Source organism: Streptopelia decaocto (assembly GCF_964273445.1).
Source record: "Streptopelia decaocto genome assembly, chromosome: 1".
NCBI lineage: Eukaryota > Metazoa > Chordata > Aves > Columbiformes > Columbidae > Streptopelia > Streptopelia decaocto.
The window spans coordinates 93,739,172-93,761,016 of NC_138663.1; the positions used below are offsets into that span (position 1 = coordinate 93,739,172).

The 21,845-nt window shown below is 42.7% G+C and overlaps 1 protein-coding gene across 1 annotated transcript in view; it reads left to right on the plus strand.

Moving 5' to 3' along the window:
- Positions 1–626: 626 nt before the first annotated feature.
- GABRA5 (gamma-aminobutyric acid type A receptor subunit alpha5) overlaps positions 627–21,845 on the plus strand; it is a gene marked incomplete at both ends in the record, with an annotated part of 55,691 nt that continues 34,472 nt past the window's right edge. The window contains 4 exons of the mRNA XM_082043436.1: positions 627–712; positions 9,337–9,458; positions 11,287–11,354; positions 11,468–11,688. Of these exons, the coding sequence (XP_081899562.1) occupies positions 627–712; positions 9,337–9,458; positions 11,287–11,354; positions 11,468–11,688 (497 nt within the window). The remainder of the gene's footprint in view (positions 713–9,336; positions 9,459–11,286; positions 11,355–11,467; positions 11,689–21,845) is intronic.

Below are 21,845 nucleotides of genomic sequence, written 5' to 3' on the forward strand. Positions count from 1 at the left end.
TGTCATTCTTCGTGCTAGCGTGAGGTTTATGTGCCTTTGCGAGGAAGGTCACTTTTTACCCACCCCCCACCATCCCACCCTCTTTTTGCTAAGCTGTGCATCAGCAGCCTGAATTCCAAGAAGCAGTAGGTGTTTCTTGGCATTTCGACTGGGATTTTGGAAAGGGAAGACGGGTATTTAATGGGAAAAAAATTGCAATGGAAGGAAGGGATGCGGAGGCTGCACACAGCCCTGGGCTTGCAGGCATGTGGAAGTTGTTGAAATAGGTAAAAGGGTCGAAGTTGGCATTTGGAAAACGGTGACTGTATCTTTAGTTACTTGTATGACAGACGAATATAAGGGAAAACTGGGCCACTAAGAATTTTTCCCGTTTTGCAGTTTGCTGTCAGCAGAAGGTAAAACATGTCCTTGAAGATATACAATTTTACATAAACAGCTGATGTTTACATAAGCCTAGATAAGTTTGTAAAAAACACGGCAGAAGGTGCAGCGTTAGCTGAACTCTGCTATCCTGCTGTTCGTCCATGTAATAATTTATCTTTTTTTTGTATTGTTGCAGCGTAAGAGCAAAGTGAGCAGCCGCACCTTTACCAAAGCAACCACCTGCGTTCCTCCTCTCCTCTGGAATGGACAATGGAATGCTCTCTGGCTTTATCATGATCAAAAACTTCTTCCTCTTCTGCATTTCCATGAGTTTAGCAAGCCACTTTGGGTGAGTTGCCAATTGCGTTTGAATTTTTGCTGTGAGTTTTTTAAGGAAATTAAAAACCTTGGCTCCGTGTGGTGTGGAGCAGCTAAACAAAACAAGCGGGCTTTGCATTTTGTCTTAACGTGCTGGTGTCAGGAGGAAGAGAGTGATTTGCTTTCCTGCTCAAATTAATTGTCTTGTATTGGTTCTTTATGCCTGTGATGCTACTGCAGGAAGGCATGTGAGGCACGGGGAGCTCAGACCAAGCCAGATGCTGAGTGCTCTGGCCTGGGCACAGCAGAGCCAGGGACCGCGGTGCTCCCTGCCCTCGTGGCTGTGATGAGAGGGGCTTGTACCTTCCCTCTCACCTGGCAGGTGCAGGCTACAGGCAGTGTGGCAAGACTGCAACAGCAGGACTGGGTGCATGCTGCTAGCTGGTACAGGCTTGCCTAGTGAGTAAGCTAAGATCGTGACTGCTCAGAGGGATGACTGAGTTTGAAACTTGCTAGAATAATTAGAAATTGTGTTGCCCTGAAGCATATAACAAGCAATCCTGTTTCCTTATTTTTGCATTGGATGCTTTCCTGATAGTGACATTCTGGAAACTGTATTGAAGAAATAACCCTACTATATGTCTTAGAAAAAACGAAAACAAAATAAAACCAGAAAACCCCTATTTATATATTTTTTCCTAAAGCCATAGATCTTAAACACTTTCAAAAATCTGGCTATGCAATGAAGTCTAGAAAAAGCATTTCGCAAGTGCTTTGGAAACGTAGGTTGATTCTTTGTGGAGGAGAACAATTATTTATTATTTCACCAGAAAAAAAAATGAATCCTCCCAACGTGCTGATTCACAAGCACACCCATCAATTCCTTGCTATAAGAAGATACAAAACGGAGATGCAAATCAGGTTCTGATTTCAACCAAGGGGATTTTTGCCAGATTGGAACTAGGAGAAAGACCAGACTTGGAGTGATGGCTGTCTGTGCTGTAAGCAGAACTTAGCCTTGTCTCCAGTGTGTCCTGTGTAGGCAGGTAGACACCTGTGACCACAGGGGCTTGTATGAGTGGTTGTAGGACTGCACACTACAAAGGGTGCAAAGAGCTCAATGCTGATTTGTTCACCTTGGAGAAACTTGGTCCTGCTTTCACTGTGGTCTAAGGAAAAACTCTCCCTGGAGTTTGTGATAGAAATGAAGAGGGCTTATGTAGTGTGAGACTGGTTTTAAACTTGTTTTGACATGGTTGTAATTTGACAAAGTATTACTACATTGAGAAGATCTTGAGGACTACAACCTTAAGTCCTTCCTGATTGTCCATCATCCCTGCAGAAGGCAGCATATTGCAATAGTTGAGAATGACCTGTTTGGTGTGGGGTCTTTTAGCTGTGCTACTCCTCTAACAGAAGAATAGATAGGCGAGGCTGTGAAAGAAAGAGGGGGTTTAACTTGCCCTTTCGACTCCAAAGCAAACACTGAATCTTAAGTCCCAGATAGGAATCGGTGTGACCTGTAACCTGGCAGATAATCAGAACAGGCCAGTTATGGGAAACTAGGACACTTGTTTTCTGCGAGTAACTCAAAAAGCTTCTGTGCACTAAAATGAGATCATCACGTAACCTCCTCCCTTCCCCTCCCATTTCTGATCTAGTAATTTTAGTCTAGGCCTGCAGAAATAAGCAGCTCCAATTCACTGCACCATTCACATGCTGCCTTAGGGCTGAATTTTGACCTGGCTCAAAAGACAGAGGATGCTCCAGCGTTTGTTTCAAAGGCAGAAGCAGTTTCAGAGTGTAATTTGCTAAGTGCTTTGGGACTGACTCTTCAGGACAGAGCGGTACAATTTACATGTAGGCTAGTATATTAACTGCAAGAATCTAATACTGCTAATACTTGCTGTTGCTACCAGGTTCTCCTTTATTAGCTTCATCCATGTTTGGACTGCACTGTTACGTTGCAGTGTATTTTGCCATCTGCTAGATAAAAGTGATTGGTCAAATGAGCACAAATTAAAAAGCAAAATACAGTAGGACATTACAGATGAAGGCAGAGATTTATCGATGCTTCTCCATAGTAATTCCATATAATATAAATATAAATCATAATTACATAAATAATAAATGCAGTTTTTGCTGACATAGCCAAAGCCACCATGCGGGATTTTGATGCACAATGCCTGATAAAATAAACAGGAATTATGTATCTCAGTCTCCTAGGCTACTTCAGAAATCTCAGCAAAACTTTGTGATTAATGTTTAACATAAATGTGAAGTGACTATCGAGAGTTATCCACATCAATAGGTGGTAGAGGACTGTAGGCATAGCTGGTAGAAGTTATTTAGAGAAAAACCATTGAATTAAAATTCAATGATATAGATGAAACAAGAAGAGGATGCAAAGCCTCCCCACCATTGTTGGTGTGACAGTTTTATGAGTCTGCGTCTTCAGAAATGGTCCAGCACAAGTCACAGCTTTCTCAAGCTTGCTTGAATTCAGCCTTGAGTTGTATAATGCTCTAATGAGTTAAGGTATAATACTGAAGTATTTCAAGACAGTTTACAATTGTCTTGAGAGTAAACATTTATAACAGAGCTAGAGAGTAATTGAAAGTCAAATATAACCATGAAGAGTGTTGGTAGCTGAGACAAGAGGCTGATTCGTCCCATTTGTTTTATGTGAATGATTGCACTGAAATCAGTTGTGGTTTCATGAATGCAAGGCTGACAAAACCAAAGCAGAAAGTGGGTGATCTGGCAATGGGCGAGTGGAAATTCACAATAATTCAGATTTTGCTCCCTTCAGACTGATGCCCCCAACAGCAACTCTGTGAGCGTCCCACAGGGAGGAAATCAGTGTACACAGGGTTCTGTCCTGCCAGACTGCACAGGTGCTGTGGCACTGCCCAGCATCTTGCACTTTCTGGCACTTGGAGACCTCACACAGTTGCAGCCCTGCAAGGGTCAGCATGAAGAGTCTGGAGCACAAGTCTGATGAGGAGTGGCTGAGGGAACTGGGGCTGTTCAGCCTGGAGAAAAGGAGGCTGAGGGGAGACCTTATCACTCTCTGCATCTACCTGAAAGGAGGTTGTAACATGGAGGGGGTTGGTCTCTTCTCCTAAGTAGCAAGTGATAGGATGAGAGGAAATGGCCTCAAGTTGCACCAGGGGAGGTTTAGATTGGATCTTTGGAAAAATTTCTTCACAGGGAGAGTTGTGAAGTGTTGGAACAGGCTGCCCAGGGAAGTGGTTGAGCCACCATCCTTGGAAGTGTTTAAAATGAAGTTCTTAGGGTCATGGTTTAGTGCCAGAGTTAGGTTATGGTTGGACTTCATGATCTTAAAGGTCTCTTCCAACCAAAATGATTCTATGATGGGTGACTGCCTGCACTGAGTTCTCCATGAGAGGAGGCAGCACATGGTTGGCCCCATGCCGGCCAACATTACTGCATCCTGAATCTTTTTTGCAAGCCCCAGACTGTCCATGGGGATGTCTCTAGGGACATGCTGGTGATGCTCAGTCCCTCTGTGTTTGCATTTTAGATATGCAATTTCAGAAATCTGTCTGAGAGCCAAAAACAATGGGGACGCATGTTGTTGGTGTAACCACAGTTTACTTGCCATCTGCTAATAATATTTGTAACAGTAGATACACGGAAAATAGAAGATCCCAATTAAATGTAGCCAATGCAGGACCTCTCTGTACACTGTAAGAATTCAGTCCATGTCATGCCTGTAGTTTCACAAGCATTTCCACTAGCTCACAGCCCTTATCACTAAGACCATAATCCTGCTATTTAGGCTAAGCATACTTCTCCTTCAGGCTGTGGCATTTCTTTCAAGTTAGTCTCTTCAAGCCTAAGCAGTTAGTTCTGCTGGGTTATCCCTTTCCAAGTACTTGCAGATGCTAGCGAGTTCTTCCTCCTATTTTTAAGACTAATGTTGTAAGTGTTATCATATGTTTATGCAGTCATGCTTAGCCATTTAAAAAAAAAAAAAATCTGTTTTCCTTTCCTTCTCCATGTCTCCAGATAGCTTTTTGAACCCATTAGGCAATTTAATCATTGGGAAACTAAGTGGGTAGCTAGAACTGTGTGGAGGAGGCAGGCAGACATCAGTCAGTCCCTCTGCCGAACAGAAAGCTATGGCTTCAGCTTTTCTGTTTCACCTGCCCTTGCTGGCTGGTCAAACAGCAGGTGTGTACCTGCAGGGCACCCAGCACGTGCTTGGTGCAGGGTCAGCCCTGGCACACGTTGACTCCCAGTGAAGCTGCAGGTTGGTAACTTGGGGACCTGAGAGCACTGGGGGGTGTTTAATGGCCGGGAGACATTCAGGATATTGAAAGGGGCATTAAGGTGCAAGGGAGTGAGATGATAAGACGTTGCCCTATGATAAACAGGTTTTCTTTGTACTGCTCAAAAATTGCTCATTCAGATGGTAGTAAAACACTGCTTTTGCTAAATAAAATAATTAAATTATTTTATAAGGATCTGCCAAGATCATTAAAGTTTCATTATTTTCAGTCAGTTCTCTCCCCTATCCTAATGAGTTGAATCTTCATCGCACAAATTCTCAAAAGATCGTCATTTTTGTATCTCGAGAATCTGTAAGAAAGACATGGTAAGAAACTAAGAAAAGTAGATCATTTGTGTCTGGCCAGCTGACACTATCCAAAAGTGTGCAAGTATGTTCTCTACTGTCTTTTCCACAAACTGTTAATTTGTCTGATGTAATTTCAATCCTGTTAAAGCAAGCTATGGGAAACTCTACTCTTAAGAGAGAAAGAGAAAAAAATACAACTTTCAGTTGCAAAATACTCCTCAGTTATTTTTCCAGTTTCTCTTTTTTAAAAAAAAAAAAAAAAGTTTTTGGGAAATCATGAAATATCTACCATACGTTTTCCTCTTATTAAATCTAAGCTATGAATAATACCTGTCATGATTTTTGCTAGATGGCAAAAAAGACGGTGATGTTTAAAATGGTAAATGATGAAGTCCTTGGAAGAGGTGGCTGAGACTCTGAAGAGAGTTATTACATTTTACACTGATGGGCCTTTTCTGTGGCTTCTGATTTTTTCAGTCACCCTGGAATTGCAATATTAAATAAATGTGATGAGAAGTATTCCTGGTTGGCTTAGTTTATGTTCAATAATGAGCTTTAGATGTAATTATCTTCGAATTTTCTTAGCATTTTCCTAAGGTTCTTTTCTAGGTTTATGGATAACATAACTGGAAATGTCTGCTATGAAAACATTTTTGATTGCAGAGAGGCAATAATGTGCTTACCTGCTAATATGTTGATAAAACCTGATCTTTAGCTGTGTGGAAATAATTTAAGATATCACCTGTTTTCTCTACTACTCATAGAGCTATAGTATCTAACACATGCACGGAACTTTGCAAGGACAGTTTAATGGTCTCATGTCATATAAGACAATCCCAGCGCTTACTCCAAAACCTAAGTTGCTATTTCACCAGCAATCACAAAAATATGAATTAATTGCTGACTTTTCTGAAAAGAAAAAGTATCATTTGATTTGCATCAATGGCAAACAGTAATCCATCTACAAATGCAACTTCACATGATACTGACATTTCTTCGAAATTCAGCATCAGGTGAATTCCTTTTCAGGTGAGGGGATCAGCTAAATCTAAATTGGATTGCAGGTTTGCAGATGAAATACAGACTTTTTGTGAGTCTTCATCCTAGTTGTTTCTCCATCTTTTTCATCTATTAGTTAGCTTTTCTTGTGGAGATTTATAAACGTATTTCAGTATGTGAGGTGTGTATACTGTTCTTGTGAAAGATGTACATAGCTGAGATAGAAGGAAGCAGCATCAATTACTCTTCTTAGATTCAGAGGAGCAGTTAAGAGAACTAAGTATATTTTGTCCCATCCCCACAAAAATAGTTCAACAGAAATCTTCCCTCTGAGTTCAATTGGCTTTGAATTCAGCCATAAGCACTAAAAATAACAAGGTTTTTCAAGAGCAGTGAAGCTAGTGAAGCTTTGTATCCTGTGCCCCCAGCACCGTACCTTTGCAAAAATCCGCATTTGGCATCCCTTGTTCCCATCGCAACACCTACGTGTTACCACTGCGATCCTTTTCTCCCAGGATCTTTCCTAATCACCCTGCAAGTCTCCTCTGTATCTCTTAATTAGCAGAAAGGAGGTGGGCTGGTTTTGCTGAGGCTGCTCCTGGGCTACATGCATGCTGACTGGCCCAGTCAGTGAGCCAGGGGGAATAGATGACTGCTGACCTCACATCTTTACTTAATGAGGCACTAATTTAGATCACTCTCCCCTTGTCTAGTCACCGCTTCTCATGGAACTTACAGAAATGAAATGAAGTTTGATCTCTCTGCTTCTTTGTTAGATGCATTGGAAAATGAGAATGGGTTCCTGCATTGATACGTGAAGCAGACAAACAGCATGATGCGTATCTCTTTCTTACGAAAAAAAAGAAGCTAAAATAAATGAGAACATTTTAAAATAGTATTCTAGGATTATTACCAAAGCATTAGTTACGATTGCTGCATATGAAGAACCTCTGTAACTTCTGTTTCTCTTGTTTGTATTTGCTAAGCTGCTGCTTGTCAGTATTCACTTTTATGTGGTGAATCCCTTTGATTGTGATTGACAAAAAAGTACACTGCATTTTGTCTTGAGTGGTCTGGCATGCAAAGATGTCTAGTGTTTCTGTAATCAGTTTGCATCTGCTGGATTAACTGTATTTTTTTATAATCAAACATGTCTGTGATATTGTCTGCCTCATTTGCTCACTAGAGGTTGTGGTTACACCATAGGAAACAGAATTAATTTGGTCTTTTGACCACGGAGAGATGGGATGGCCTAAAAAATGAGCAAGGTTTGCGGCAATGCCTTTACCTGCATCCTTGGTGGCCTTGGGCTCTCCCGTGTTGAGCTTGTTGAGGGTCACAGCAGTGCCAGCAGCCCTTGTCCTGCGAGGACCCTCCTTGGCTGGGGATTTGCATGTGCTTTGCATGTGCTTTGGCATTCCTGGGAATGCTGCCACTGCCCAGCCTCACTCCCCTTTCCTGAGAGGCTTTGTCATTCTTTCATTTTCCAGTACAAACACACAAGCTGTAAAGCGAAGTGGTGCAGAACTGGGGGTCCCCATGTCTGTGAGGGGCTATGTGGCCACCAGCAGCTCACCCTGAGCCAGGTCTCAGGTCGTTTAAACTTCCAGACCTATTTTATGGGTGTCATTGAGATCCCATTAGTATAAACCTTGTGCAGGTAAAACCAGTTTGAGGTCCTTTGTCTTTCTTTGTATAAATTCTGTTCTGTTAGTTAAGCCTAACACATATGTTACAAGCATTCTGCAAGGCAAGCTCTTCAGAGGGATGCTTCGAGGTTCTCTATTTACTGATTTATTTCCCTGGGGACTGGTAGTAAATAAACATGGATTTTTAAATTTTTTTGTCTCGAGGTGACTGGCTCACATCAAGTTCAGGTTGTTAGAGTGTAAGTGGTTCCTGTCTGCTGGCAGGATGCATGCGGCAGGGTACGGTTCCTAGTGGGGCAATGTGCCCTGTCGCAGCTGGAACACTTGGCGATTTCAGCAGAGACTGAAACTTGAATAAGCTCTGAGTGTGACCAAACTTGCTGTCTTAAGGGGTGCTCGCTGCTTGCTGCAGGTGAACCACGCTTATGGATAAACTTACGTGTCTATTCTTTAGGTAAGCAAAGGCATTAGTCGGAAGGGGATTCTCCTAAGTATCGTTAAATGAAAATCAAATGGACTTAAAAATGCAAGTTATAGTTGTGCTGTGGGCAGCTTCCTAGGTCTGAGCCATGGATAAAATGATGCAATAAAAAACAGTTCAAACTAAAACCAAATCTGGCCCAAAAGATATGGAATGAGGCTCACTACACATTGCTGTTATTTGCATACTACAAGGGAGGACTAATTGATGCAAAAGAGAGAGGAGGAATGAAAAACTGTGTTTTCTGTACTGCAGTATGCTTTTTCAGATACCCCAGTGATCTGAGATTTTTGAATGCAATTGGAGTTTGTTATCCTTGAATGAGATTAGAGTTTATCTGTTGTTCTGGGAATAAATTACATAAACTGTGGAAATTAGAAGCTGTTTGGCATGTAAGGATTAAAGTGTTCCTTCAGGCTGACTTGAAGGAGTGTCCCCAGGCAAACCCATGCTGCTCCTGCAGCTCTCCAGCCAGCTGATGCAGTTCCTGGAGACTGGAGGGCTAACCTGGGGAAAAAACAGTAAAAGCTTTTGCTGGCCCCATGAGCTGACCTTGTGCCCTGCAGGGGACGGCAACATGCCAGTGCCAGGGATGTGGTGGGGCTGGGCAATGCAGGGGGCTGGGATCTCCCTGTGCATTATGGCAAGAGGGTCAGTGGGCTCAAGCATCCCCGGATCCAGCACCCCAGGGCTGTGCCTCCATGGCATGGGTCCTTCCTTGGGTCCTCCTTCTCCTCCAGGGACAGCTATTTATGATTGCATATGGAAGTGATGAAATGGCCGCGTCTCCCCATGCCACTCAGATGGAGCGGCCGGAGAGGGCCGAGACTGGGAGGCTCCATCACAAAGTTCTGTTGAGACTGAAGCTGCTTGAGACTGGCACGACTTTTAACGTGTTTATTTTCATTTGCATAAAATAGCTTCTCACAAACGCCAACAGCACCGGGAAAAGAGGACGCCAATGATAACATCACTATATTTACCAGGATCTTGGATGGTCTGCTGGACGGCTACGACAACCGACTGCGCCCGGGACTGGGAGGTAGGATAATGCGGTAGCTGTGGCCGGTCCCCTGCTATGCAGGACCATCATCTACATGGTGCCCTCCTGAATAGGTGCCTGCTCTTTGCACGGGCCTTGATGAGGGAGTTGAGTGTTCATTAGCTAAATTAAGCCTAGAAAATAAACTTGTCTCCTGGTAAACAGGCCCCAGTACAAAGGTCACTGAAAATCATCTTTCAGTGACTGAGGTCATCCGAGGTTGCATTAGGAGAGCATGCATGATGCGCTTTTTCTGTAATTGAATATAGTCTGGGTTTCTTTCTTTTCTGGTACAACTATAGGTTGCTGCAGGGTTCCCTCACTGGTCAGCATATATAAAATTATGCCAGTGACAAAAATCTCTCTTAAAAGCAGATCCCCAAGCCATCACTTTTTAGACAGCTACAGCAAATCTGTATTGATACGTCATTTTGATAACCTCTACAGCAGCTATTTTAAAACCATAACGTGAATAGTTGCTTGCCATCCTAACCTTGTTGAGCCCTCCTTCAGCTCTCTGTTCCCCAGATTTCTCTCATCTTCTACCCATGTGTAAACCATCTGTTATGTTTCTTCCTGGCCCTTTTTTAATCTGTCTACCCCCACCCCTTCCTCTTATGAGACCAACACATTGCTTTCATCCCTTTCTCTCCTTCTCCTCTCACTTTACACAGAGATGCTTGAAAATAGGGCTCAATGCTTATATCTTATGTAACGAACTTCTGATATTTCTGCCCTTAAATTTAATTAGTCCTGGGTTTGAAAAGATGCCAGAAAGACTTAGAGTCTTGAGGGTAGAATTAATTTCACCTAACTTTGGACATCTATAATATAGATGTCTGAAACTGGGTAAATCAACCATACCAGCAGAGGGGAATAGGTCCTTCCGATATACACTTCATGATATCCTATAGTAAATACCGAATATGACCTGGCAACGTACACTCACAGCCCAGAAAGCCAGTCGCATCCTGGGCTGCATCAAAAGAAGTGTGGCCAGCAGGTCGAGGGAGGTGATTCTTTCTCTTTGCTCATGTGAGAATTGTGTTCAGCTCAGAGGCCCCCAACATAAGAAAGACATGGACCTGCTCAAGCAGGACCAGAGGAAGACCACGAAGATGAGCAGGGGGCTGGAGTACCTCCACTGTGAGGACAGGCTGAGAGAGTTTGGGTTGTTCAGCCTGGAGAAGAGGAGGCTCTGGGGAGACCTTATTGCAGCCTTCCAGTACCTAAAGGAGGCCTACAGGAATGATGAAGAGGGATTCTTTATCATGGAATGTAGTGATATGATGAGGGATAGGAATTTTAAACTGCAAAAGGGTAGATTTAGACCAGATATTAGAAAGAAATTCTTTGAGGGTGGCAAGACACTGGAACAGGTTGCCCAGAGTTGTAGATGCCCCATCACTGGAAGTGTTCAAGGCCAGGTTGGACAGGTCTGGTCTAGTCCCTACCCATGTCAGGGGGGCTGGAACCCAGGGGCATGGCAATCAGGTATCTCTGCCCATGGCAGGGGGTTGAACTTAGATGATCTTTAAGGTCCTTTCCAATCCCAACCATTCTGTGATCTATGATCAAAACCTGTCAGTCAGAGGAACTGCATCTTTGAAAGGCCTGTTTCAGTTCACTGATTATAAGAAGAGAGCCTCGGCTCCCAAAGGTTGACAACTGCATTTGATCAGGGATGGAATTCCTCCTCAAACATCTTCTTTATTTCAAGCTTTTGGGGATTTTTGAGTGATTCAGAAATTGCTAATAGAGGAATGCATCACAAGCAAGTATTTGCATCTTAAAACAATTACTAATGCAGAACCTATATTTATTACAGAGAGAATAACTCAGGTGAAAACAGACATCTATGTTACCAGTTTTGGTCCTGTGTCAGACACAGAAATGGTAAGTCTAAGCACATGGCTCCCAACTTCATTGTATTTACTTTGTTAAAGTCTTTTTTGGAACCATTGCTTCTATTCAGCTCCTGCAATACCTTGACTGTTTCTTTGTGCCAGGAATACACCATTGATGTTTTTTTCCGACAAAGCTGGAAGGATGAAAGGCTGCGATTCAAAGGACCTATGCAACGTCTCCCTCTTAACAATCTGCTCGCCAGCAAGATTTGGACCCCAGACACTTTTTTCCACAATGGCAAGAAGTCTATTGCTCACAACATGACAACACCAAACAAACTTCTGCGCCTGGAGGATGATGGCACTCTGCTCTATACCATGAGGTAATAACCAGGATCAATTTATTCTGGTGCTGTTTCCCAACTAGCTCTGCAAATACACCGCAATGCAAATGCACCACTTCCACCACTCCTAATAGAGCCAGGCAACCAATCTATCACACATATTTATGTGAATATCAAGAAAAATGGAAAACATAATCGCTGCCTACAAGTACCAGTTAGTTTGTAGCTTCTGAATACAGCTAATGTTTAAATATTTCCTTTGATTAAATGGAAGGCATATTCTCAACAGATTTGATGATTCAGTCCAGCTTTTTTATGAAGATCTGTTCTTTCTGACTGTTTGTGTTTGCAACTGCAGTGCTGATTGCAAGAGAACTGTCTCCAAGGCCAAAAACTGAGATCTTGTTCTAGGACAGTCCAACTTAAACCCTTGGAGCTTTTACTATTATTTTCTTTGGTTTTGAGAATAGTACTAAAAGGCAAATTGACATAAAGATAAGTGAAATAAGCTAGCAGCACTGTGAAGCTGCTTTAGCAAGTACTTCCCTGAAAACAAGCTGGCACATTATATTGGCAGAGAAGCAGATTGATGTCTCAGATTTCCAGGGTCATGCTCCTCATCTGATTAGAGGATGCTGTCAAGCTTCATCATTGCATAACGTAGAAATAAGGTACAATATTGGTGATGTTATAGGATTGTCTGAAATTCTTCTCAGGACAAATCCCACATCGGTGTATGGCAATTTTCTCATTGAAAGTAATTAGCCTCTAGTAATTAAGACTGCTGTCTGTCTTCAACAGGGTTTTCTCTGGGAGTGTAGTTGTATGGGCAACACTTGAAAAGAGATGAAAGGAAAAACCTACTGAGCAACAAAGTGTTATTCTGAGCTTATCACATACAAGACCAGTGCGGTGCCCGAGACCCAGAAAAGTATTCAAGTGTCTGAAGTTAGGTGCTGAGATGTCTAGGTTTTCTACAGGCAGCCCCCAATGAAGGGAAGGGGGGAGCTGAGCACTCACCAGCACCCTATCCTGCAGCGGGGCTGAGCCAAGAGCCACCCGCTGCTGAGCATTGGGAGGGTGAGCCCCGAGCTCCCCCCTAAGTCTGAGTGGGTAAGACTTGTTGGGGCTCAAGGGTATTACGTTTTCATGTGCAAGCACCTGGACCTTCCCAGGTTTCATTTCAGGTGTTTTTGACCTGTTCTGTTTATTTATTTATTTTTAGCCTAGTCTTAAATCCCTTCTTCTGAAAGGAAAAGAGATTTAGGAGAAGTAGGGTATCCTTATGTAAGTCCTTACAGCTTTAGACCATCACAGGTGTAGTTGCACTAGACTTAGACGTGACAAAGGTCATGTTTAAAAGAAGGAAGAAAACCCCTCATTTTGTCTTCTACTACATGTATTGCTGTTCTTACTAGCCCCAAGTCAGTGATCTCTGCAATAATAAACTGAAACAATGTGAGGATACACATACACACTGAAATGAATAGAAGTCAGAATAACTCTCAGAGAAACTTATTTTCACAAAAAGTATTTGTAATGCTGACCTTCAAATCAGTCTCACTGCTGCTAGGACTACACTAGTACCATTCCAGAGACTGCTGCAGACGCAATTCCCAATTATCTGTGTAAATTACCTGTGTAAGTACAGTCCAGCTCAGGCTCGCAGTCTGCCTGGAGCAAAACATTACGTGTCGTGTGGCGGATTCGCAGCTGGCATGCTATTTCTGTGCAAACACTGGGTTTTGCAGTGTTAAAGAAATGCAGCGAAGCGCCGATTCCCGAGGCAATGAACTGAGCCACCTGAGGTAGCAGAGCAAGATCTGGGTGAGCTTGCTGCTGAATCTGAGTTACTCTGTGGAGGTGCCTCTCCTGCGACCATGACAGAGTATTGTCAAATTGGGTGCCACATGTTATAGATAAATTGAGGAAAAGACAGTGCCCTGCTCAGCACATGCAGCTGGAGAAAAATCTGGGTTTGAGACAGACTTTCTCATCATCCCACTCAGTCCCTTTTCCCCTGGTTTTCACAGGGAGGAGGCTCTTTGTGATTGATGTTTTTGTAGGCTACAAAAAGACACAGAATGCTTTTGTAACCTAAAAAACATGCAACATAACTTTTTTTTTTTGGTACAGTATTGTGTGTGGGTGTGCATGTGTATGGAAATAAGTTCCCACTAACCATGGTGAATGCGATAAGAAATGGAGCGCCAAGCTTTTTAAATAGCTTGCCTTCCACTATTGCAAGTAATTTTAAAAATAAAAGAGTGTCTATGCCATTCTGTTTAAACACAAGTCAGGAGACTGTTTTTGTAATGTGCATGGAGCTGGGCTACTTTAGGGATGGCAGTTTTTTGTGATGAGCATTTCAGCAGCATTAGCGATGCTCTGCCATGAGGTGGCTTGAGGATCCCATCCCAACCTGTGCGGAGGTGGCTGTGACATGCAGCCAGCCCCTTCAGCTGCCTTTGCATGTCTCGATGGAGGTAACAGCCCAACAGCAATACCTAGCATGGCTTTCCATGAGAAGATAGGCAGCACTGGGCTTTTTGAGGGGAGAGCTGTTTGTCCCAGCAGTGGTGGTGCATTGGTTGAAGGTACTGGGTCTTAGCTGGGGCTTGAGCTGCATCTCCTCTAGCTCCCATCAGGCTTACTCAGTTCTCAGGATCTGGGGATCATAAAATCATAGAATAGTTTGGGTTGGAAGGGACCTAAAAAGGTCATCTAGTCCAACCCCCTTGCCATCTGCAGGGACATCTTCAACTAGATCAGGTTGCTCAGAGCCCTGTCCAGCCTGATCTGGAATGTCTCCAGGGATGGGGCATCTACCACCTCTCTGGGAAACCTGGGCCAGTGTTTCACCATCGTCATTGTAAAAAAATTCTTCCTCATTTTTAGCCTGAATCTCCACTCTTTTACCTCTTGTCTTACCGCAACACGCCCTGCTAAAACCCTCTGTTAGCTCTGCATTCCCCTCGTTTCCAAGGAGGGATTGCTAGCTTCCCAGACTGTACGTAGGAGTAATCCATGCGGGGAGGATGGGACCCTCTGTCATTGACAGAGATGCCTGAATTGCTTTTGCAACCTCGCATCTGGCTGCTTGAATGAAGAGGAGGAAAGCAGCTGAGCTGATACTGACCTTCCTTCTTATTTGACTTCCAAATACACTGAGTGTGATCAGCTGAGCAAACGTCCAGCTTTAGCACTTGTCAGTACCTACGTTTTCATGATAGATATGTTTACTTATAAAGAAAAATGTATTCTTTGCATGTTGCATTTGATGATATGTTGTCTAGGTCAGAAGTTGATGGGGAAATCTAATAAATTAGTTTCTATATATGTGCAGTATTAAAACCCTTCTGCATGAATATAGGAACACAACATGCTCTTTAGACATATTTCATAGGCAGCAGTATTCTCTGCAGGGAACAACTTAATAATTCTCATTGTCTTTGATTTGGTAGGCTGTATTTGTTTTATTTTACTAATGTGTTTTACAGATGATACACTGCTGAATTGACTGTTGCATATTCCGTTTCTGCCCCTAGAGGGGAGTATTGTCCGTAGCTCCACTTTTAAATGATTTTTTTTTTTTTTTTTTTTTTTTTTTTAAGTAAGAGCATTGTGGTAAAAAAGTGCTAGCAAATATATTTCATGTTTCCCTAATCTGTATAGAAAACAGCTTTGTGAATGGAAGAGTTGATTCTTTCCCTTTAAAAACTCAAAAGATATTTAGTTTATCTTATGTGAGAAATAAATATTGTAAAAAGCATAAAGCTCCTTTGCTTCTTGAAACAATTGTGAAAAATGAAGACAGTGTTTTAAGCAAACTTTTCAGGCTAAGAGAACCAGCATGTCTCAGTGAGCTGCGTGTTTTTACTCAGTGGGATTTGGCTAGAAAGACAGAAGCTCTGATAAACTTTGCTCTGGGATGCCAGAAAAAAAACTGAGTCTGCCTTTTATTTGCTAGAACTTGTGTGAAGTAGAGCATACTCAGCAGAGCTAAACCTTTGGACCATAACTGAACTTTTGGCTAGCAGTTCATAGGGAATTTCTGATGATTTTTCTGTCAGCTTGAAGACACTGAAAAATCTTTTGGTGTCATCGCAAGGACTAGGATCCTTGGAACCCCACTCTCACTATCATTTTAAAAGGATCTCAAGCTACTTTTACTACTAGTAGGGCTACCAGACATCTGATGTAATTTGGGATTTTAGATATGACATGGTCATATACCTGAAGAGCATACAAACAGATTTTTCCAATGTTTTTATGGCAGCTGAAGGTTTTCCGAGATCCTGGGAGTGTTTACAGTTGAATCTGTGCCAGTAATCTGGAAATGCATGATTTATCAGCTGGAGACTGCAGACGTTTTTTAGTATGGTGTTAAGAACCTGCAAAATTTTTAGTACAGCCCTGAAATACCATTATGTATTGCTTCTGGAAGACATGTAAAATTCAGCAGTGTGTAGGATGGCAGTCCACTTGATGGCAGTATAACCACGCTGATTGCTATTCTCTAGCAAATACAGTGGCTTATCTAGGCTGAAAATATTGTTTCTTATATTAGCACTGAGTGTTAAAATTGTATCTGCAAGTGTACACACGTCCTGGGTGCATGTTAGCACAACGTCTGCTCTTACATGAAGCACTTGATTAGCAAGCTAACCATTTTATGTTGTAGAGCTATGGATTATAAAACCAGTTGATTGGAAGACACAGTGCAATTTTCAAGACGTCTGTTGGGAAAGCTGGGTTTTGTTTGATTAGCTTTTATTAAGGGAAGACTATTCTGTGAAAAATGTATGGGTTCTCAAGCGCTGGTTTTGCCAGAAGGCGGCCTTTCCCAGATGCAGGTTCTCTTTCGTGGCCCTGAGCGAGGAGAGACCGGCAAATCTACGCTTTAAAATGAACCCTCACTTTTCAATCAGCCGGCCGTCTAGATGGGAACATTTCTGTTTATTTTGCATACGTTGTTCTTTTATCAAAGGGAAAATATCATTTATGCATCCATTTATATTTACAGAAAGGGATCTGGCAATGCTTTTGGGCATTGCATGTATAAATATTACAAAACTAATTAGGAACTATCAAACCATACAAATACACATTTCGTTTCCCCATGTTAGACTTGCAGCCTTTTCTTTCATATTCAAGCTTCAAGCTGCCTGAAGCTGGAAGAAAAAAAAAAATAATTTCTTCACATTGGGCTGAATCTTGCAGAATGATGAAAAACTGCTGTAGTGGCAAGGACTCTCAGCTGCTTTTCATCAATTCATATTTTGACAGAGTGAGAGAAAATAGGGCTGTATGAAGTGAAGGGCCCTTCCCTGAGGATAGCAGCAGGATTCTTGTTTTAACACCAAGCCTATCGGTTCCTGTCTCTCTCCTTTGATTGCACATTGCCCCATTTCTCAAAAGTTGTCCTTCAAGGAACCAAGATTTGTTTTTTTGAAAAATCCATGGCTGGAGTTACCCACAGGGAGAGAAAGGCATCAGAGGAGACTGTGGTGTAATACATTCAAAAGGGACAATTATGACCTGCCCAAATTTATTCCCTATATAAACCGCATTACAATAGCCTATTCTGCTGGTAATAAAAGTGGCCAGCGCCCCACAGAGATCTCTATTGCAAAGATGGGAACTCGCTCTGCAAGGGCAGGATTGATTAAAAGACAAAACCCAAATCAGAACCAGCCCATCCTTGGATGAGGGAGATGTTTGCCTGGACTTCGAAGTGTCACGAAAGGTCCAACTTTAGTTTCAGGTCTGCGCTGAGCACAGAGGCAGACCTATCTTTCTTCTGGGGTCAGCTGGTACAATTTCTGCCACATTCCCTTGTGCTCCCCCCACTTTATAAGCACAGACTGATCAAGGTATCATTCACTGCTGTAGATGAGCTGACCTGATGTCCCAGGTGTGCATGGAGGGGATAGGTGACCAAACAGAAACTAGAGGGAAGCAGTGCCCTGATGCCCTCCCAAGCAGCCCCAGTAGAGCACAGCTATGTTGGTGACTCTGCCCAAATCTGCAGATGGGTCCCAGCTTCTGCAGATGGGCGCTTCAGAAAAACCTCATAGATGCTGAAGAACTCTTATGACTATGCTCTCTCTTTTTACTACTGAGGAGCATAGCATTACAGTGAACTCTCTAGTCATTTCACTTAAAATGAAATTAAAATCTTCATCTGCCTAATCGGAAATACTGTCCCCTGAAGTACATTTATGTTTGTGCTGAAACATTAGACTGTCAATGAGCAATCGAAAATACGCTGTGGTGTAGTGCACCAGGCAGGATGGGTGTGATTCACCTCAGCTAATTTTACTCATCTGTAACACTGATGGCTGCAGCTGAGCCTCTTGGCTCAGAGTTGCCCCCAGTGCAGGGAGAGACTTTCTGAAGGATTTAGCTGTCCGCATTGTTTCGGATGTCTACTTTAGTATGAAAGATGCTTGTTTCTCTCCACTCACACTTTAGGAGGTTCCTGTTTTTTTCATAGTGACAGAAAAAGGAGCATAGGGTAACTGCAGTTGATGTCTGTGTTTAGTCACATGAGTCCCATCTTACTTACTTATTTCCATGAGTGTTTCCCACCCCGATACTCACGTAGCCTGGAAACTGGTGGTGTGCCAGTCACCTAAAGCTATGCGATGTTCTGGCCAGCAGCTGGTCCTGTAGCTGCATTGTGGAGGACTTGCACAGTTTTCTCTCCATACAACATAAAGACCGAAGTTGTGCAAGTGCAGCACATGTGAATGCACCTAAGTTGGGTTCAGTCCTCTGCTTTTGTCTGGGTATGTGTAAGAGGGACTATAAGGCACCTTAGGAGGAGCTCAAGAAACCCCAATAAGCTGCAATCCTGCCTTTGCTTGTTTAGATGAAGGGAAGAGCTGTTGTGATGCATGTAACTCAAGCATTTTGTTGATGAGGAAAGGGGTATCTAGGGAGGGATGCCAGAGGCCACCTTAGCTGCTGGTGGGTGCTGCGTACCTATGGTTAAGTCAGGACTGGAGAATCAGGAAGATGCATCTGAGAGCTTAGGCAAGATTGGGTTTTCAAAGAAATGGGAGTAGAAGGGTTTTAGGGAGCAGGATACTTGATACTGGTAATGGTCAGTCAGGAATATCTGGAAGGTACTGCAGGTTGGGATATAGATATCTGACACAGTAAGAAAGAAAAAGCATGTCTGTGAGGAATAAAGGGATTAGGGAGGAGCTTGGGGAGTGGCTCTAGGCTGCTTCAGAAAAGAAGGCAGGAAGGGCCTGCTGTAAGATGCTTCAGAAACATCTGATCAGGTGAATATATTATAGTGGGGTGACAAATTAATCCTGGGTCATTATACCACAGTTAGCCTGTAGGAAATTCTTGGTAATTTGCCCTTCTCTGAAGGCTTCATCAAACCAAAACACCAATACATATAGCTGAGTAAAGTTGTGCAATGGGCATGGGTAGGAATAGTCTTCTTTGTCACATTCCAGTCCTATTTGGCTTCTTCAACCTTCTTACAGGAAAGTGTCTTGGTGTGATGGTGCAGACGGAAAAATGCACATGGCTTGTCATTTAATGAGTAGTCCACTGGCAGTGCCTGTTTCTAGTCTTTTGTCTACTCTATTCTGTAGAAGTCTTAAGACATAGCCTTTGGAGATCTCAGTTACTTTCTAAAAGAACTCGTTATGTTAGTGTATGTTATATTGACTTATTCAGTTTCTTACTGTTAAATAAAAATTTCCTGAAACCACATACACAAATTTATATCTTAAAGTCATGTTCATATAATTAAAAAAATTCCAAACTGTTGTTTCTATCTGGTTGCTCTAAATGATGAAGCAAGTCTTTTCCAACAGGATCTAGCTAAAATCCTGAGGTTTTATCAATTATATGCACTATATCCAGTATAAAAGCTTAGGAAGAATTTCTGCAAGCAAGGCTGGCTTTCCTTTTGCATACTCCTGTCAGGAATTTGGGACAGGAAACTTTGGGACCGAAAGGGATGATAAAATCCTGGATTATTCTGATGGTTCAGTCAGACTTTGTAAGGTTGTCTGATTGCTCCACAGTCATCTCTTCAGTGGCAAATGCACTCAGCTGTCCTGTCCATGTAAAAAAATGCTATGTTTTGACTTACAGATTCATCTAAAAGATAAGGAAAATTAGCAAAACCTCCTTAGTCAAAATAATCAATACCTACTGTGTTCTTAACTGTTATTATAATGTTATTTTAACTGTTATTTAATAACTGTTATTTTAACATTAACTGTGCATCTTAAAAACACCAGTTACACAAGTTGATTTCAGCATCAATTAAACTCAAAACCCTATCTCTAGGTTTGCTCAGTCTGGTTGTAGAATATGGTAGAATATGTACCTCACTCATTCTACCTGCTTTTCTGTCTCTTTTGAAGGCATCACTGAGCTGACCTGAGGTGTAGGCACAGCTTTGTCCATCCCTGTTTGCGTGTAAAGGCGAAGGGATTCATGCACTGCGGGAAATAGTGGCCCACTGATCCTGATAGGAACAGGGAGCTCCTGTCTGCCCCCATAACTGCATCTTCGTCCTGGGGAAACCTGAATGGAGAGGAGGAGCCAAGTGCACTGTTGAGCATGGTTTAGCACAGGGATGTTCAGGTGTCACTAGGAGATCCATTTGGCCCTTTCTTCTCTCAGGTTGCACTATTGCAAACAGGTGCTTATGATGTAGCAGATGCCAGTGCTGGTGGTAGTACAAATAGAAAACAGATGGTAAATTGAGGCCTGCTAAATGACTGTTTATGGTGTGAAACAGTTGAGGGATCAGAGGGCTCTTTCCCTGGAGCAGAAAACACCCACAGCCTGCCCTTTTACCTGGCACTTCACGTCTGTATTGATCAGGACCGCGTAGCATTTTAGGGGGAAGGCAAAAAATCCAGATAATAATGTCCTGCTTGGGTGGCTAAACAACCTCTTCCCTGTATCAGTCAAGGTACACATGTAAATAAGCATATGCATGTGTTTCCCTGTGAAAGAGCAGATTGTCAAATCGCTTGATGCATGCCCTTCTCACACAGAGGCATGGAGGAACATTGAAATTACACAAAAAGCACAAGAGGTGACCTGGGAGGTAGACAAAAAAATTGTGAGGTGAATAAGAAGAGTCTGGGGTTAAATGTGAGATGCTGAAAGGAAACTGTAGTGAGATGTTTTGGAGCTCGAGATCGTTCATCTGGACTGCTGAAAATAACCAAGGATTTCAGTGCTGTATTTAGGGTTGCCAGATCACAACCCCTCCTACCTACACTCCCATGTCTGTGCATCCCAGTGTAGATGTGAGAGAGCCCAAATGACCTGGCACTGCCAATTCAGTCCCCCCTGGTGCTTATTACTTTCTAAATCCAGCTAATTTATTTTCTCTTTAGAAAATTCTGCATGCAGTTTTGTGCCTGTCCATACAAATATAAAGATTGTGTGAACTGGGAGGAAGAAATACGATGGCTGTGCAGGCAGGTAGCTCTCATCCAAGGGGGAATATGTACCATACTGACAGGCAGGAGGAACAAAAGCCCATTTGGCTGGTCACAAAACCTGCACTGATCAAATTGTCTAACAGGTGGTATCAGAATTGGAGGATGGGTGCACTGTGCCATGTCCATCACCGTCCTTAGCCTTCACTATCTAAGGTGCCTGTGAGAGCTTTCTGTGCTCCCTTCTTCCTGGTGTCCTTGAGTTTTCTTCTACTGAAAGCAAAGGTTAGATGATCCCCGTGTGATCAGGAGGCACTGGGCATTGCCTTCACTGGCTGGTTCTGCCAGTAGCTGGGATTAGCCTCTCTAGAGAGCCAAAGAGAAGCCCAAAGTTCAGTCTCACATAGCACTGCAAGAACACTTGTAGTTATTGCAGTTACCACATAGTTGAATGTGCCACCAAAGGGCCATGCTGGTGAGGAGATCATAGTCTAAATGTGTAGCATGTGCAGACTTGAGGAAATGTGGGCATGGCATAGTGAAGTGTGGGCTGTTTGAGATGTTGTTTCCCATTTTACGTGCATCAACAACTGCATCAGCTTCTCATCATTGCTAGTTCTAGTTAGGTTTTTGGGGTTTGGAGAGGTTTTTAAGTGAAACTATCAAATAGATGAGGGCAATATTGTGCTATAGCATTCAGAGATGCATAGTCATGTTGGTCTAAAGTTTCTTTAGGACAGTAAGGTTTGTAGGCAGAGA